The sequence below is a fragment of the Aquarana catesbeiana genome, linkage group LG05, assembly GCF_042186555.1.
Source record: "Aquarana catesbeiana isolate 2022-GZ linkage group LG05, ASM4218655v1, whole genome shotgun sequence".
In the NCBI taxonomy this organism is placed as follows: domain Eukaryota; kingdom Metazoa; phylum Chordata; class Amphibia; order Anura; family Ranidae; genus Aquarana; species Aquarana catesbeiana.
The window spans coordinates 478,262,225-478,281,966 of record NC_133328.1 but is presented as its reverse complement, the minus strand read 5'-3'; the positions used below and the strand labels follow the sequence as shown (position 1 = coordinate 478,281,966).

The following is a 19,742-nucleotide window of genomic DNA, read 5'->3' as shown; positions in this document are numbered from 1 at the left end:
TTAGACTTCTTAAAATAGTTAATGGCATTAAACAATGGATGGTGGGATGTCTGCCCAACCTTTCTTGCATTGATGGAGTGCTGGGACCTGGTGTGATCTTCAATATCCCTAGTAAACATGCAATTCCCTTTTCTTCATAGAGCAGCTTGTGCCATTCACACATGAACTTGATTGAAATTATCTGGTGGAGTTTCCCTTCACTTTCCCATAGACACAACAAGAAGTGTGAGGAAATCTCTCCAAAGAGAGGAACAACGTTGTTTAGACATTTGTCACTGCAAAAAGTATTCCCATTGAAAGATTCCCCTCATATCCTGTTTCAGTGACGACACACAAGTTTTGATTTTTCCTGCACTTTAATGTCTACAGCAGAAAGCCAGAGAGCAAAAACCAAGACTGGGTTAATAATCCTTCACTATGCCATCTAAAAATAAAAAAGTGATGCTTAAATTGCTTAAACCTATTGAACCAGGCATAGACTAATTTTTCTCTGCTGTACATATTCCCACAGGCAGCCATTGGTTGCCACTCAGGTCATACCTGGCATAAAATATTTCTTGCATGCAATTGAAATTAGTCTTCTACCCTCTACCACCTTTAATGTATTAAGGAACATGTTAAGAAAAAAAACTGGCAAGGCCAAATCCTACCTCTGTATGACTGAACATACACCCAATCACAGCCTTATGGAGTAAGTATGTGCCCTTTTCTTTAGGAGCTAATTAAAGTAGTATTAAACCCAAAACCAAAAATGTAATTTATTGCAGCTTACCAATCCTTAGATGTGGTGACTGCATTCGTTTTCTTTTCTTTTGCTTTTCACCCGTTTTCACCCATTGAACTGGCCAGTAAGACTGGCCATATACGGTTTAAAACTCGGTCGGTTCAAAATGAACCGGCCAAGGCTTGAATCGCTAATGCGCAGGCTGAATGTACCAAGTTGATCGATTAACTTGGGTACAACCAGCCTGCCGGATTCTCTTGCGATTATTGCTAGTGGCTGCTATAGCCCCTAGTGATAATCACTGTTTTGGCCCGGCATGGATGGTCTCCCCCGCCCCCCCACCCGGTGAAGACACAGTGGCCCGGCAGGAAGGATTCCTGCATCAACACTGTTTGTGTTTATGGGGGAATCTAGCAAATTTCTTTCCTGCAACCCATGGTGTATGGCCTGCCTAACACACCTTCTTAGTGAGACACAACTCTGGATGAAGTACAGGGAGGCACAGCAGACAACAGCCATGTTAACAATCTTGGCGGGGGGAGGAGAGAGAGGTTAAATGTATTAGTAGATTTCGATGCACTAATAAACTAAAGCTAAACTCCAGCTCACACTTTATAATCAATTACAGCAAACTGTTTTTTTCCCCTTTTGGAGTAAAAATTTTACATTAATAAATAAAAGCTGACCATTGTACGTACCCTTACCAGTTTTAAATGGTTTGTCTCATCCATGTAAACTAACACTATCTTCTAGAGAGCTTGTGCTTTTGAAAAACAGACTTGCTGGCTCACCAGATGAAAATAAGTGAAATAAAACCTAAAAAAAGAAAACAAATGCAGCCATTACATCTAAGAATTGGTAGGCTGCAATACAGTGGGGACGGAAAGTATTCAGACCCCCTTAAATTTTTCACTCTTTTTGGGAAAGATGCAACAAGTTTTTCACACCTGGATTTGGGGATCTTCTGCCATTCCTCCTTGCAGATCCTCTCCAGTTCTGTCAGGTTGGATGGTAAACGTTGGTGGACAGCCATTTTTAGGTCTCTCCAGAGATGCTCAATTGGGTTTAAGTCAGGGCTATGGCTGGGCCATTCAAAAACAGTCACTGAGTTGTTGTGAAGCCACTCCTTCGTTATTTTAGCTGTGTGATTAGGGTCATTGTCTTGTTGGAAGGTAAACCTTCGGCCCAGTCTGAGGTCCTGAGCACTCTGGAGAAGGTTTTTGGTCATGATATGCCTGTACTTGGCCGCATTCATCTTTCCCTCGATTGCAACCAGTCGTCCTGTCCCTGCAGCTGAAAAACACCCCCACAGCATGATGCTGCCACCACCATGCTTCACTGTTTGGACTGTATTGAACAGGTGATGAGCAGTGCCTGGTTTTCTCCACACATACCGCTTAGAATTAAGGCCAAAAAGTTCTATCTTGGTCTCATCAGACCAGAGAATCTTATTTCTCACCATCTTGGAGTCCTTCAGGTGTTTTTAGCAAACTCCATGAGGGCTTTCATGTGTCTTGCACTGAGGAGAGGCTTACATGGGGCCACTCTGCCATAATGCCCTGACTGGTGGAGGGCTGCAGTGATGGTTCACTTTCTACAACTTTCTCCCATCTCCCGACTGCATCTCTGGAGCTCTGCCATAGTGATCTTTGGGTTCTTCTTTACCTCTTCTCCCCCGATAGCTCAGTTTGGCCATCCGGCCGGCCAGCTCTAGGAAGGGTTCTGGTCGTCCCAAAAGTCTTCCATTTAAGGATTATGGAGGCCACTGTGCTCTTAGGAACCATAAGTGCAGCAGAAAGTTTTTTGTAACCTTGGCCAGATCTGTGCCTTGCCACAATTCTGTCTCTGAGCTCTTCAGGCAGTTCCTTTGACCTCATGATTCTCATTTGCTCTGACATGCACTGTGAGCTGTAAGGTCTTATATAGACAGGTGTGTGGCTTTCCTAATCAAGTCCAATCAGTATAATCAAACACAGCTGGACTCAAATGAGGGTGTAGAACCATCGCAAGGATGATCAGAAGAAATGGACAGCACCTGAGTTAAATATATGAGTGTCATAGCAAAGGGTCTGAATACTTAGGACCATGTGATATTTCAGTTTTTCTTTTTTAATAAATCTGCAAAAATGTCAACAATTCTGTGTTTTTCTGTCAATATGGGGTGTTGTGTGTACATTAATGAGGGAAAAAAAAGAACTTTAAATGATTTTAGCAAAGCTGCGGGATGCCCCTCCCTCGTGAAAATTTGCAAACCTATGTAGTAGGAAATTTAACTTGCCACATTCTGTATACAAGATTTCACTGCAAGCTCCTTATATACCCAATAAACTAAAAACATAAGATATTTTCTAAGACTAAAGACTAAAGCACGTGTATTAAAGCAAACCATATAGGCATTGACTGGTTACTAGTACAACTGCACTAATAATTATAGACACAATGAAAATGTTGCTTTTTTTTTTACCAAACTAGTGCATTTTTTTCTCTTTGTCTAGAACTTTCAATCTGTCTAACTATTTGGAAATTACAGCATGGTAAAGAGCATGGGGGTAGTGCTAGAAAATCTCAATTAGAAAGTATAATTTAATAGAACGTGTATTGAACCAAATTCATCGATTCATGCAGATGATATAGCACTTTCATTGATTCAAAGCAAACGATTTAGTGCCGAGAGCTCGAAGCTAAAACGATGCTGCAAAACTCAGTTTAATGCTGTCCTTGAGAATTCCTTCACAAAGAAATTCTTTGTAATGTTCAGGGACTAGGTAGAATGCAGTATATGTCAGCCTGATCCCAGAGGATTGTATTTTGTACTCTTAGAGCTGTTATGAGCCTACATTATATCCAAGGAGTAATTTTCCTTAGGGGTGCCCGACTCGCTTTGTGTCAATATTACAACATTTTAAGTCACGTACAGTATATGCTTCTGGGAACAGAGCAGGAGCCAGCCAGACTCATAATGGTCTGCATTCATTAATAAAGGCAGAAGCTTCTGTCCCTCCATTGCCCACAACAGGGATACCTCTCTGGTCAGATGGGACTCGTACACTCACATTTATAGAGAGCTTTATTCTGAGTGTGCAGGAGATGAAATGCAGGACTTGCAGGCATTTCCGAAATCAGCTATAAGTCTCAGCATAGAGATGACCTTAATAGGTCAAAGTAGAATGCAGGTCAGAAGACTTATTATCCGGGCTATTGAAAACCAATTGCTTTTGTAAGAAACGAGAAAAAAAGAAGCAAAAAGTGCTTAAAGGCAAAGAGCATTTCTTACTTCTAAGAAATACAGCATGAATGGGAAGAAGCAAGAAATAATGCAATGCACAGGGTAAATGAATATATTTAAACACAAACATGGAAGCATAAAGTATATGTTTGCCTGACCTTTACAATGCTGATCCTCGAAGGGTGACATTCCTTTCAAAGTTTTATGATTTGTCCACTAAACATAATGTACACTAATGAATAAAGTTGTAGTGAACTGAGCAAAATTTTTTTAGTCCAAAATTTCTGCTGAAACTGGTAATCCTTGTTCAATGCTACAGTTTTCCCCTGGACGAAGCAAGTGTTCCTACTCTGGCACACTAACATTGAACCTCTATAACACTCCAATGTAAAGGTATCCTTAGGGCAGGGAAGAGTTTTGTTTTTACTGGATAATGGAATTGTCAGTTGCTAAAGAAGTGACACTGGGGTTGATTTACTAAGGCAGGCCATACACAGTGCAAATTTCTTTCCTGCAACTACGGGTTATAAATACACGATTCCCCCATCAACACAGACAGTGCTGACAGGGGAATCCATGCTGCCAAGCAATTGTCTGATCTCAGCAGGGGGGCTGGCGAGGGAAGCTGTTCCCATGGGAGAAGACAGTGATAATCGTAAGAGGATCCAGCAGTCAGGTTGTACCCAAGTGGATGATCGCTCAACTTGGTACATTCAGCCTGTCCATTAATGGTTCAAATCTCAGCCAGTTCCTGTTTAGCTGGCCGAGAATCTAATCGTATATGGCCAAGCTAAAACTGGAGAGTGAAAATTCTGGTGCAGCTGTCCATGGTAGCCAATCAGCTTCTAACTTCAGCTTGTTCAGTTAAGCTTTAGTAGAAAAACCTGGAAGCTGATTGGTTTCTATGCAGAGCTGCACCAAATTTTGCACTCTCCAGTTTTAGTAAATTAGGCCCTCTGTCTGGCTGTCAGTGGCTTCTGATGGTCCTAGTCTGTGCAGTGCTCATTATTACAGAATAGAGTGGAGTGCCTCCCACTAAGTGGTGTGTTGGATGGAGAACTACTGTAGGTAGGTCAGCGGTTTCATGTTGTCTTTTAGGGCTCTGCAGTGATTGGACATGGAAAGTGTGGGCCAGAAGGCTGTGTGGGCTGACGATGTAGTAAAGTAGTGCGAATGTGCAGACAAGGTTAGACCAGTATAAGATAATTACACAGGACTTCATGAAGAGGGTGGTATGGAGCAGCTGTGGGAGTTGCCTGATACACAGGAGAGATAAATGTCACCACTCAGACCATGACTGAGTTAGCCACTGTGAAATCCATTCGTATGGTGTCCCTGTTGGTGTACATACTCAGGTTTAATTCCTTCTGTGATTTTTGTAATATGAAGTAATAGAAATATCGGTGGGGGTAGTATGAGCCTTCCTTGTGGAACTGAGAAGTTGGTCTTACATTAGGAGTTTCATGGCGCTACAAGATGCTCCTAGTGATTCAAGAAGCCAGCTTGACTCTTATAGAAGTAGCTGTACTGCTTTTTGTATGTTTAGAATGTGATACCTATTTGAATCTGGAATTCCAGATGATGAATCCTTTAAGTGCATATATGAAGAAGTACAATTTATCATTGATTTGATTGTAGTTCAACAGCTGTGGAGCCACAGGTTGTCTTTCCTTTATACACATAATGTTTATTGCTGATAGATTCCTCTGCACAAGAAGCACGTAGTGTACCATAATTAGTTAATCAGTAATGATAAATTACTTCTGTTTATGTTCTTGAACTATGGAAAAAAGTAACATGCTGCTCCAGCACTGTCACCATCTGTTAAAGGCTTGTGTATTGCACATCTCACGTTTTGTTCGCTCTTGTTTGGGATTCAAAAATCGACATACAGTAATACAGCAAACGTCTGTTCGTTGTTGATGCCATTTTTATTTTACCTAATACAAGGAAATAAAATTTTGTATTCAGAAACCCAAAGTATTCATAACATGGTAAATGTTTATAGGCTATGCTTCTGATGCACTGCATGTTTGTGCATCATGATAGGAGATATATTGTTATAGTTTTTCTTCTTGACCAAACCCCACTAGCTCACAATGTAGTGACAGGGAGCAAAGTTTAAGCGCTTTTGAAATCTTCTATACAAGCTTCTGGTGGACCTTGGCTGCTGTTGGCTAACTGAAACATGTATGACTTAACACAAAAAGAGACTATAAAATGAATGCAATTATAATTTTAGATTGTGTTTTGTGTATCATTTTGATTGTATGCTTGGCCTTCATTATAGGGAAGTTAAAGCAGAAATCCGGAATTCTGTAAGTTTAGCCATTGCACACCCTCTCCGCAGGCCCTATAAACGAAAAAACTCATAAGGTTTAAATTAAAGTGTTAGTAACCCCACGACAATAAAATCAGTGTGTAAAGCATGCTTGTTATACTTACTGTGGAACCTAAGGGGAACCTCTGCAATTTGTAAAAAGGCTGTTTGATCCTGTCTTCTCTGATCTTCACCTTCTTCCATTGTCTCCAACTCCTCTCCGAATATTCTAAATGGACGTAGTCAGGCTGCACATGCTCAGTTTGGTGTGTATTGCTAGAGAGTTTTTTGGGTTTTTTTTGGTCTTGGGAGGGTGCATGTGATCAGCACAGAGCCAAGCAGCACTGTCCAGACAGAGGGTTAGGGGTTATGAAGTTTTCTAGGACAGTGAGAGTAGAATGAAAACTCCTCCTACAAGCTTTACTACACACGGATAGAAGTCACAAGACTGCTATTTACTGCTGATGAGAAAAGGTATTTATCAGATTATATTTATTAAAATAATTGTATTTCCATGTTCTGTGGGAGACCAGATATAGTGAATGCAGGGTCCTGGGTTTAGTAACACTTTAGGAGGTCTTACTTTTCTTGTAATCCTCTTGTTTTACCCCCCTATGAATCCATTTTGCCTTAGCTTCATATCTCTCCATGCTCCGGCCGGAAGACTTTCTGCCCTGCCGCAGGTTACATCCGTGCGGATATAAAGAGCAGAGCTAAGCTTGAGCTGCGGGCAGGCCTGGGCAGTGACGTTTACCAGTGGGTGGCTCAGACTGCCAATTTGAGTATCTCTTGACTGCCCACTACTACGAGTGAAGATTACGTCTCTGCTTGTTCACAGAGAATAGCAGTAGGGAGGTTACAAGACCAGTGGCTGTGGGGAAAGAGGGCACAGCAGCCACCGGTCTAACAATCCAGATATGAAAGGAAATGAGTACTGGACATCAAGACAACTAATGTGATTTTCTCATTTGCAACACTCGTAATCACTTAAGCAATAACACTGTTCTTTGAACATAAGAAAGCACCTTTTACAGATATTTAAAAATATTTCTGCCTGGAGTCAGGCAGAAGGTCATTACCTTGCAAACTCTAGTTGATCACAACACCAACAAGTAGCACAAAATAATGCGTATCAGTCTATTAGGTTATTGGCAAAAATTCCTCTGAATAACAGTGTGCTAAAGCCGAACTTCGGGCAAATAAAAAAAAATAAGTAGCTGAATCAATTTGATCAGCCTCCTGTTGTCCTTTGTACAGTACAGTAAAAAAAGGGAAGAGAATGACTGGAAGCCAATCGGCTCTGCTGCAATATCATAACAATGTGTTGCCACTCCTTCATTGTCTATGTAACTGGGTAGAAGACGACAAGTGGCACCACCTTCTTCCTTTTAGATAAAGTAGGGAAGGGTTAAAACCTGTGTGCATTTACTTTTAGCTGCTTGTGTCCTGTTGTTTGGATTTCCCGTATGGAGAGCGATGGATGAAGGGTGCGTGATCAATTGCTCACATCAAAAAGTATAAAATTTATTCATATGAAAATAAAAGCAAATAAATAAATACCAATACTACGTATCATGCAAACAGGTAACAAAATATGTAAAGCATGGAAATTAAAAATGGGTTAAAAGTAACATAAGCCCATGTTGAGGTGAGTGTTTAGAGTCAGCTGACGCATTTGGAGGATAACCTTTTCATCAGAGCCTTTGAAAACCAGGGCACAGTCTGTGTGGGCCAGTAGGCCAGCTTATGTACATAAACAGAATGGCTAGTTGGAAAGTGTGGCCTGAGATGAAAAATACGTTTTTCTGTGTTCCATACCAGTCCACGTTCAAGCGTTCTATGTAGTATGTTGATGGTATGTGTGTTCTCCTTTAAAATGTTGAAATGGGATTGTAGGGTGATGTGGACCTGTCCTGTCTCACGGGCTGGATGGAGGAGAGATTGTGGCCTGTCTGCGTCCTACAGGGAAAATGCTGTCCTGTACTAAAGGAGGATGGAGGAGGGTGGAGATCTCTTTAGAGGATACTGGAGCCATGTGTGTCCGCAGCTGTCTCTCCGCCTCAGACATAGGTGGATCCTATGTCCACCTATGTCTGAGGCGGAGAGACAGGATGTTTAGGAATTGGCTGCAGGCGTTTAACATTCTAGCCGATGTTATAGGAGAAAAGCCCCCCGAGCATTGCTCGACACTTTTCTGTTGCCTGGATTCCATCGGCGAGGCTTAGCAGGTATACGGGGGAGTGGCTTGGTTGAGGTATGATGAGCAGTTCAGGCAACGGAAGGTGGTTAGGCCAGAGTTCAGGTGGGACCACAAGGACATTAGCTTGTGGATGAAACTCATGACTCAAGCTTGGGGCCAGAACATTCCCTTTCAGGGGGGGCCGGGGGTAGCACCATCGGCCGCAAAGCGTAAGGGGTTCTGTTGGCAGTTCAACAAGGGGAATTGCAGATTCGGGGGGTCCTGCCGTTTTCTGCAAGAATGCTCCGGATGCGGAGGTTCACATCCCCTCGCAAGGTGCTTCAAGCAATGAAAAGGTAAGTTGGGTGAGGCTCCAGTGAAGTGGGAAAAGCTGGCGCCCTTTCTAAGTAGGTATGCCAACCAGGAAGCTGCCCATCTTTTATTGCAGTGTTTTTCCGACGGGTTCGTGGTCCCTTGTACATTGTCCAGTGTTCTGCCGGTACCGAAAAATTTGCGATCGGCAAAGCTCCACTCGGCAGTGGTCACCGAAAAATTGGCCAAGGAAATTTCCTTGGGGAGGACGGCTGGACCGTTCGATTTCCCACCACTGGACGATCTAGTTTTTTCTCCGCTCGGGGTGGTTCCGAAGAAGGAACCAAATCGGTTTAGGCTGATACACCACCTTTCCCACCCCAGGGGTGATTCGGTTAATGATGCGATTGATAGGGAGTTGTGCGCGGTTTCCTATGCATCATTTGACAGGGCGGTGGCGTGGGTGCGAAAGTTTGGCAAGGATGCTCTGTTATCAAAGACTGACATCGAGTTAGCTTTCCGACTGATGCCGGTACACCCGCATGGTATGCACCTGTTGGGATGTGTGTGGGAGGGGCAATACTTTGTAGATCACTGCTTGCCCATGGGTTGTTCTATCTCCTGTTCTTTGTTTGAGGCTTGTAGCTCCTTCTTATTATGGTGAAGGACATGTCAGGTTTGCATTCCATTATTCAGTACTTGGATGATTTTTTGTTGATCTGCCCCTCCGGTTCTAAAACATGCCTTACACTGTTGGGCCACACTTCGACATGTTTTTGAGGTGTTCGGCGTACCACAGGTGGAAGAAAAAACTGAGGGGCCTACCACCGAATTAAAGTTCCTGGGCATAGTCATTGACACAGGTTCGATGGAATGCCGATTGCCACTGGATAAGTTGGAAGACCTGAGAAGGGCAGTCTCGGTTGCCCTTGACAGCAAAAAGATAACTTTGCGCTCACTTCAGTCACTCCTAGGCAAGCTGAATATCGCTTGCCACATCATGCCGATGGGCAGGGTTTTTTGCAGGAGATTGACAGCAGGGGTCAGGGCTCCGCACCATTTTGTCACGTTGACCAAGGAACATCGGGATGATTTGAGGGTGTGGGTATGGAAGCGGTGGTGTCGGATTGTGACTTAGATCTATGGACGCTGCGGGTTCTGGAGCTTATGCTGCATTTTTACGGGGTCGTTGGTGTGCAGGTCTGTGGCCGGAGGCTAGGCGGTAGGCTGCTTTGCTGGGCAATCTAGTACTTCTGGAGTTGTTTCCCATTGTGCTGGCGGTGAAAATATGGCAGCAGGAATAAACGAGTCCGTTTTCATCGCGAAAATTTGGGGGTGGTGCAGGCCATTAATAGACTTTCTGCTTCCTCTCCACCGGTGGTCCGTTTCCTTAGACATTTAGTGCTGCAGTGTCTGTGCCTGAATTGTTATGTTTGTGCGGTGCATGTGCCTGGTGTGCAAAACAATGTGGCTGATGCGTTGCAGTAGGAGAAATTTCGTTTGCTGGCACCGGACGCGGAGCAGCAGAGAATACCTTTGCGGGACCACTTGTGGAACATCGCTTTCGAACACTAGCTGGTCTCATTCGGAATTCGGTGTGCCTGTCCACATGGGCTTCTTATGGGAGGGTTTGGAGTGAATGGCATGGGCTGGTAAGTGAGGTGGGTGGTTGCTCTGGGGATGAGGATCGCTTGTGTGTTCTTCTGTATTTTATTGGTAGGAACGTGGCGGATGGCATTTCTATCTCCATGTTGAACTTCAAGATGGCCGGCTTAGCGTTTTTGTCTGATGTTACTAAGGATTTTTTAGTGAGGAGGGCTCTGAGGGGCTATAGGCGGGGTAGGGGTACCTCGGATACTCTCCGCCCGGTTTCCTTTGAGATGCTCGGGTCTATTTTGGATCGCCTGGAGGGATTTGGGGATTTGTTGTTCACCTTATGAGGTTGTACTTTTTAGGGCAGAATTTGTTTTGGCTTTCCTTGGTGCAATGAGAGCGAGTGAGCTGGTTTGTCAGTCCAAGCGTGGGGGTGGAGGGCTGGAGTTCAGTGATGTGGTCCTGCAGGGCGACAGGGTTTCTTTGCTCATTAGAAAATCAAAAACTGACCAATGGGGAAAAGGGGCCTTGGTGGAGTTGCGAGGGGTCCCAGGTTCTCCTGCATGTCCGGTACGGGCAGTATGGGAATGGTTGGCGGTTAGGCCAGTTGGGCCCGGGCCTGTCTTTAAGCATGAAAATGGCTCTGTTTGCCAAAGTTCCAATTTGGGTCGGTCTTTAATAAATGCTTATTGGCGACTGGATACATGGCACTAAATTACTCCTCAAACTCATTCTGGATAGGGGTGGCCACTGAGGTGACCCGCTGGGGCCTGGACGACAGTGTGGTCCAGAGGATTGGTCAATGGGAGTCTCAGCGTTTTTGGCTATATGTGCTGCCCCACCTGCTATAGGGGTGCTGGGGGTTGGTCTTCTCTGTATATTGGGCCGTTATTGCGGGTGGGGGGGTATTTATGTTTTATGTGGTTATTTGTATTGTTTTTTTCTTTTGTTGTACCTGTCTTCCTTGTTAAGTGTGTTGTCACTTTCCTTTGGTTTTGTGGTTTCCCCCCCTCTCTTTTTTCATTTTGTTTGTGTTTTCCCCCTGTTGGGTGGTGGGTTGCTTCAGGGGTTTTTTCCTGTTGCTGGTCATGTCTATATTTTTCTTTTGTAATTGCAGCTTCAGAATGCTTGGTGTGGATCCGGGGCCACTCTTATGTTTTTGGGGGGCTGCTATTAGGCCTGAGGGTCGGCAGTTGGGTTTTCCCAGGGGTGAAGTTAATGTGCTTTTTTTTTTAGGGGTTCCAGGCATGTTATGGTCCAAGGTGTTGCCAGAGTTGCATCACTATTCCAGGATGGATAGACCCCCTGATGTGCTCTTGCTACACGTGGGGGGTAACGACCTTGGGCTCCGCTGCTCGCTCAAGCTCATAAGAGATATCAAGTTTGATTTTCTTTGATTGCGATCCTTTTTCCCTGACACTATTGTGATTTGGTCAGACATAGTGCCAGGACTTCCTGGTGTCTGGCCAGATCTGTAGATAGGGTCAATAAGGCCAGAATAAAAGTGAACAAGGAGGTGGCAAGGTTTTTTGTCCATAACGGTGGGCTGTCAATTCGACATTTGGAGCTGGAGAATCTTGGCTGTTTTTGAGAGGGGACGGGGTCCATTTAAACGCAGTGGGCATAGACCTTTAGTGTTTTAGTCTGCAGGAAGGTATCCAGCAAGCTCTTCGGGTGTGGAGGGCCGCCCAGGCGTAAGGTTTCACGCTGGGCGTTTGTGGCAGAGGTCGCAGGGTTTTTGAAGGCAGGGATGGTTTTTCGTTCTTTGGAGAACGATGGGTTGGGCCCATCTTCATTATGGGTGTACCTGCCCGAATAACCGTCGGAAGTATATGGGATTGGTTAGCTGGCTGTATCGGCTGGAGAATGAATAAACAATTGTCCCCGAGTCTATGTAGTTGCGGCTGGGGGCCATGGAGATGCAAAATTTGGTGCCAGATACAGCTGGGCAGATACATTCAAGTGTGCCTTCAAATATCTTAAGACCTAGTAAAAGAGCTGGTAGTTACATCAGGATGTTATGTTTTAGTTTAATTGTGAATGTAATGATAATTTAATAAAGAGAAAATATTGTTATTGATGATTGTTTAATAAAAGGGCTGCTATGGCCATTTAAACCCAAAGAAAGATGTTTGGTCTGAGTTATTATAGTTTTCATTAAAAGGTTTGTAAGTAGTAGTAAAAGGTATTGGGTAAGTGGCACAGCAGCCGTAACATGGGCAATACCCCAGTCAAGTATATGCAATGAAAGCCAGTGTTTGCTGAAATAGAACCACGTATACTGAGAATACATTGGGATAAAAAACTTGAAATATTTCCCACTATAACGCCATATGCAATTTCTTCCACCATTCTGACGCATCTTGCTAGTGGAACCATCAGATCTGTGTGTTCTCTTGTAGAACATTGCATGGTAATATCTGTGGATTCAAATGCATAGGTATCTAAAGATTTTACTATTCTTGGCACGTGAACAATGACAGAGCGAGTATTTCTAGACTGAGATTGCTTCATGCTATATAGCCACAGTGGAAAAAAAAACTTAATTCTCATTACCTAAAATCTATAGAAAATGAAATGTCAGCAAAACTGTACCCATGGCCTCCCCCAATCTGGTAAAATCCCTCTTTCATTAACCCTTTATTTCTATTTTCTACTGAATATTCTGTTTTCATTGATCAGTCACTGTGGTATCACTCTTCCCGGCAGTATAAGTACACTGTTAAATATTTATCATGGTCTTGATTTAGTACCATCTATAAAATGCTCAGTTATTTGTGCTTGAAGGGAATATATTGTGTTTTGTTTTTTTTTTATTTTTTTTTTTTTATTATTCCTTCAAGATATATACATCTATTTTAGATTGATCTATAATGAAATGAAACCACCTCCCTCATATTTTTGACCGTTCTGTCACCTTACAATCATATATGGTAAAGCAAAAAGCCCTATAATAAATTTATAGGTAGAAAAGACTGCTCCAGACTTTTAAAGCGGCCCTACCAGTGACTTTGCCTCGTACTTGGGAAAATCACAGAGGCTGCCATCACTGTCTTGTGAAAATGCCAGTTGGCTGGCTTCCACTGGCTATTACAAATATGCTGATAGTGATGCGAGAGTTGATTTGCAAGACCTTATCTGCTTGCTTTTTCTGGGTCAGTGATTCAATATTTAAGACATAAGACCAGCCGGACAGTCAGATGCCTAGTATTTTTCAAAAGGACAGTTTAGCACTGGCAGCCTACAACCTTCATTTTTTCTGGTCTGATCATATTCTTTAGCTGAGATGTGACCTATGCCCAGGCCCTGGCCAAATGACAAGCCATCATGGGGGTGAGGAGCAGAAGAGGTAAGTAATACAGGGAGGTTCATTTCTACTATGTTTTACTTTAAGTGGTCAGCAGGGTAAGCATGGAGGTCCAGTTTGAAAGAGAACTCCTGAGTCAGGGGAATAGTCCTGAGTAAACCTATATAATAACAGGCAATGCTGATTGATAGGGAATTGTTGGATGGATCTGCACTGGATTTAATGCTGATAGTGATGCGGGAGTTGATTCACAAGACCTTATCTGCTTGCTTTTTCTGGGTCAATGATTCAATAGTGTTTAAAGAGGAAGTAAATCTTCCTGCAAAAAAAACCTAAAAACATACCCTGCAAGAAAAAGGCATAATGAGCTAGTATGCATAGCAGGGCGCATGTGCCGCATGACGTTGGCACATGCAAATACAGGGATATCTCCTAAACTGTGCAGGTTTAGGAGATATCCAGTCCAGCTACAGTCAAGCCCAATTATAGGCTTGCCTGTAGTTTAAAGTGGTTGTAAAGGGTTTACAACCACTTTAAGGCAGGGGTCTAAAACTGGCGGCCTGCCAGCTGTTGTGAAACTACAAGTCCCATGAGGCATTGCAAAGCTGACCGTTACAAGTATGACTCCCATAGGCAGAGGCATGGTAGGACTTGTAGTTTCGCAACAGCTGGAGGGCCTCCAGTTTGAGGCCCCTGACCAGCCGGACAGTCAGATACCTAGTATTTTTCAGAAGGACAGTTTAGCATTGACAGGCTACAACCTTCATTTTTTCTGGTCTGATCATATTCTTTAGCTGAGATGTGACCTATTCCCAGGCCCTGGCCAAGTGACAAGCCATCATGGGGGTGAGGAGCAGAAGAGGTAAGTATTACAGGAGGCGGGGGTCCTTTCTACTATGTTTTACTGTAAGTGGTCAGCAGGGTAAGCATGGGGAGGTCCAGTTTGAAAGAGAACTCCTGAGTCAGGGGAATAGTCCTGAGTAAACCTGTATAAAAACAGGCAATGCTGATTGATGGGGAATAATTGTTGGATGGATCTGCACTGGATTTAATGGATGTTATGTTATCCATAAAAACAGCTGGTTGTCAAAGACAGGTTTAATTTCCTGCTACAGCCTGAAAGCTTTATAGAGCATTATTTTTATTCCAAACAGGTCATTTGAAAATAAAATGCAGACATGGATAAACAGCTCATATTTATTACTGAGATGTGTGCTTTGCCTGGAGTTCTTTATTGTTAATATAATAAACATGTGTTAATGTTTAAAAAAAAAAAATATTCCTGTTATAAGGGCAAAGCCATGCTTGCTGTTTACAAATACAGCACATTGGGGGTTATTTACTAAAGGCAAATCCACTTTGCACTACAAGTGCATTTGAAATTGGAAGTGCGGTCACTGTAGATCTGAGGGGGATATGCAAGGAAAATAAAAGCAGCATTTTGGCTTGCACATGATTGGATGATAAAATCAGCAGAGCTTCCCCTCATTTCAGATCTACCCCACAGATTTACAGCGACTGCACTTTCAGTGCAATTTCAAGTGCACTTTGCACTTGTAGTGCAAAGTGGATTTGTCTTTCGTAAATAACCCCCACAGCTTCTAGTTCACCTGTCGCAATTCGTTTATGAACAGCTATAGTGATTCACAGAGCATAAACCTTTCAGCCTATACTTTGTCGGGAAAATGTACATTCTCCACATGGCTGATCTTGCATGTGTCACAGTAGCCATTCAGAAGGAATGCTTATCACACACAATTATACTGGGGCCAATAGCAGGCAAAACTACAAGAAGATCACATTTCAAAAACTGGTGACAAGATGTGCAAATAGATCCACTTTGCAAACTAGTAAAGGGGTCAGAAACCTTACTGGGAGAGCCAGTACTCCAACAGAGAATTGCGTTCCTCTCCAGATCTTTCCTACTTGTGGTTAGTGAATGAGTGGACCAACAGGCAATCGCATATTACACAAAGAAAGTCTAGCCTTATTGGGCCCACCGTGTCATTGTGATGTAATTGCTCTTATCTGAACTATATCAAGTCTTTATGCATGTATTTAGGCCTAGGTCACCTTAGTTCAATGAGTTTTGAAAGCTATCCAGCTATGCAGTACAGGTGCTGTGTGAGTTTTGTTTGTTTTTTTTTGTGCAAGTGCTGTGCAATTGTGGTGTATTTTTGGCTGCAATTTTTACTACTACTCAGCAAAATCTCAACAAAAATGCATGTATGTGCATTTATGATGCATTTCCATTGAAGTTTATGGAGTACACAATCACATAGCATCACACCAGAGTAGCACAGGACCCTTCCTCAAAGTTGCATTGCAGCTGCACTGCATTGATGTGAACAGCCACCACTGAAAACAATGTTATCTTCATTGTCATGCAATTCTGTGCAACTCAAGTTGTATGTTAGAAATTGTACCAGTGTGAACCAGTCTTTATAGTCCAAATAAGGGCACTGGCATCATGATAATGTTTGCACATCCATAAGGTCCTGTTCGCACTTTTTTTTTAGCAATTTGCATGTGATTTTGCGCATCGCCTAGGGCCAGCCCATTTACTTGAATGGGCTGCCTTACACGAGTTTGTGGCCGAAAAGAAGCTCCTGCTCCTTTTTGGGCAAGAAGCCTCATGCGAATTACAGCGATTCTGCCCACTATTTAAAATTGCAAAGTGTGAATGGAGTTGGACAGGCAACATTATCATGTACTTGACTATCAGTACTGGCTGTTTTAATGGCTTACCTCCAACTAAGGGTGGTTGTGGAACCCACACTACAGAAGGGCAGAGAATCCTGATCTGGCACATTTACAGAATTTCAGATTTTTTTCCAGAACCTCAAATTTTTATAGGTTTGCCCATTCCTAACACTGAAAAAATGAGTCAATAAGCATATAAACCTAATAAGTTTATTTAATGTGTTGTTAAATGTGCCTTACTGAATATCTCGTTTATATCTTATTTCTCTTTTAGAATCATACGATGACCCAGCATAGCAGCTAATGCAAAAAAACATATCCATTTGAAGATCTTCTGGAAGCACAGAAAAGGGAACATGTTTTAATCTTTGCACGAAACTTTGATTGTTCATGTATATTAATCGAAAAAAAAAAAAAAAAAAAAGCATTGTATTTTACCATAAAACTTGTATTATTGGAGCTGTTGGGTGTTCATGTGTTTGGACTTTTCAGCACCAGATAAACTTATTGTATATACAGTGTTGCACATGTATTATGTTGTTCAATACGAAAACAGTCTTATAAAGACAGCTGACTTGGGCCCTATTCAAAGAAAATACATTGAAAATCTGCAAGGAAAGAGGCTGACGTCAATGTACTCTTTTGCAGACAGAGCAAGAAAAATGGTTGCTGTATTCCAACATCCTATCCAGCAGATCTTGGTCTTTAATCCTCATTTTAATATAAAACAGCTGAATTGATTTTTTTTTTTTATATATACTGCAACAGAAGATTCTTGCACAGAAAATCTTTTCTCATCAAGAGGAAAAAAAAATCTTGAATAAGGCCTATATATAAATATATACATACATGCATATATATATATTTGTAAGCCTTGCGGTATGGCAGATAGCATTACCATATATGCAATAGTCATTATGTAGATTGTCAAAGAATTTTTTCTCCAGAAGACCATTTTGATGCTTTGTGTCTTGAAACTTTTTTCTTCTCTTTCTTAACAATGGTTTCACCCTGCCAAAAATTCTTGAATCCGTTAAACTAACTTGTATGTTACCGTTCTCAATGTTTACTCTGCAGTCTGAACCTGGAGATTACTGGAATTGTTTACCAAGAGAAAATAAATTCAATTTATCATTAAGTGCAAGTGTTTCACTTTTGTTGCTTTCAGCTAAACATACTTGTAGATAGTTGAAATTGGCTGTGCCAAGAATCTGACCATGAAAAGCCCCTTCATGTGCACACTGTTTAACACATATTTCAATACCGATTTAATAAAACAGTAAATCCCGAGCCAAAATATACTACACTCTGTTGTAGGATGTGGTTTCTTGCTGGTGCTAATGGGCTGGAAGCTGGTAGAGGTTTTGCTGCTACTGCTTAATCCTGGCACTGCCAGCACTAAAAATGGCACCATTCTAGCCTATCGCAAATTATATTATCATTCCATTGTCAAAAACCCAGGTGCTGTTCTAACCAAGACTGAAACACCTTGATAACACCAGATGTCCCAGCATAGACATGAATTCATACATGACACTGGAATTTGGGTTCCATTTTCTAAGCTCCTCTATCCTAAAAGAAAGTATCAGAGATAGAGAGAGTGGAGAGGTATTTGTAGGGGGTGTTTGGAAAGTGTTTTTGGAGAGTATGCGAATTCATGTAGGTGGAGCAGAAGGGTCTGAACTGTGATGATATAAAATGAAGTACACAGGTGGAAGGAAAGCACAATTGAGAAGTAGTACCGAGCAGACAATGAACAAGGCTGTTAATGAAAGGAATATGCATAGAAAAGCAGTAATAGGCTATGGAGTTAGTGTTAGTAACAGGAGATAAGATATAAAGGCTGATAAATGGCTGGCTCAACAGAAACCAGGTAACATTCGACCAGTATGTACAGCAGCCTGTCCGACAGAAGCCAGCCTAACATCCGGCTTCTGTTGAAAGGGCATGCTGGAAAAACAGGAGCCAATTGGCATCCAATCAGTGTTGGCGGCCAATGACCTGTGTTTTCTGATGGGGTGGGGTGGCAGTCCCCCTGTCGGAACACAATAGCACAGCGGGGAGATCGCTGTACTAACATTGCATAGTTAGTACAGCAAGCGCCTCAGTTTTCCAGCAGGCTGAATGAAAGACAAAATTGGGACAGCATGTCAAGTCTGTGAGATCAGTGGTTCTCAACCCTGTCCTCAAGTACCCCCAACAGGCCATGTCTTGGGAATTTCTCTTAGATAAAATAGCTGTCCAAAATACCCAGCCATTGACTCTGATTTAAAGCACCTATGCAAGATAAAGAAAAAGCTGAAAACATGGCCTGTTGGGGGTACTTGAGGACAGGGTTGAGAACCACTGTGTTAGATGATGTTTTTTTTAGGGGTAACTAGATTTCCATTTACAATAGACAAGCAAGTAAAGTTGCCTAATATGGCTGTGCATTGTTTTGATGAAGAAGCCTTGGTATTCATAATGAGGTTCAATAATGAAACACACTTAAAGGATACGTTCACCTTAGCATTAATGTACTTCTCTTGCAGAAGTAACAAAGCTTTCCATTTATTCTACACACCCTTACCTCCGTCTTCACATGGCTGTTTAAATACACTTCTCAATTTTTTTCTGCCTTACTTCCTGGTCAGACTGACACAGGAAGGAGTTGACCAGCTGACCTCAATAGCACACACCCTACATCATCTATTCTCCTACCTACCCACCCACTTCCAGGTGCATGTTTTTTAAATGAAATGCAATCAGTGATCACTGTTCTCACTAATAAGGATGAGCTCCACGTGCAGAGCCCGCCAGGAAGTCGACGCTGCGCTAATCACAGGCAGTGAGACCTTTCCCAATCTCTGCAGCCACGCATCGGGACAATGTCTCACTGCCTGTGATCAGTGCAGTGCTGACTTCCTGGCGGGCTCTGCACGTGGAGTGTGCGAATACGCCAGAGCTCATCCTTACTCCCTAAATACACAGGCATAGTTTTTTTTTTTTCTACCTTAATTTTCATCTTGCATAGATCGTTCAGTTGGCAGAGTATGCTGAGCAATCAGATAACTGCCTATGTGGATAGATCTGTAGTATTAAAAACAGGATAAGTGTGTCCTGGGTAAAGCTCACCATACGCTATACAATCTGATTGTACAATCTCCTTTAGATCTACTATCAACTATATAGTGCAAAGGCCTATCTGTTTGGATAGATAGGTGGGTCCTCCTATTCCATAGTGCTGGTAAATCTGAAGAAAATCGTACCATGAGATTGCATAGTGTATGGCCTTTATACAAGTACATAGGAGGGAATGGACAAACACTCAGCCGTCAAGCCTATTCACATTCCTGCATAGCAGTCGTTTTGGAATTTTTCTTTACTCATTACGCATAG

At 42.5% G+C, this 19,742-nt stretch overlaps 1 protein-coding gene across 6 annotated transcripts in view; it reads left to right on the top strand.

Annotated features, from left to right (window-relative positions):
• Nucleotides 1–17,502, top strand: part of ZNF521 (zinc finger protein 521) — a 474,304-nt gene extending 456,802 nt beyond the window's left edge. For all 6 annotated transcript variants that reach the window (XM_073631496.1, XM_073631494.1, XM_073631495.1 and 3 more), the window contains one exon: nucleotides 16,639–17,502. In XM_073631496.1, the coding sequence (XP_073487597.1) occupies nucleotides 16,639–16,668 (30 nt within the window). In that variant the 3' untranslated portion in view covers nucleotides 16,669–17,502. The remainder of the gene's footprint in view (nucleotides 1–16,638) is intronic.
• The last annotated feature ends 2,240 nt before the right edge of the window (nucleotides 17,503–19,742 follow it).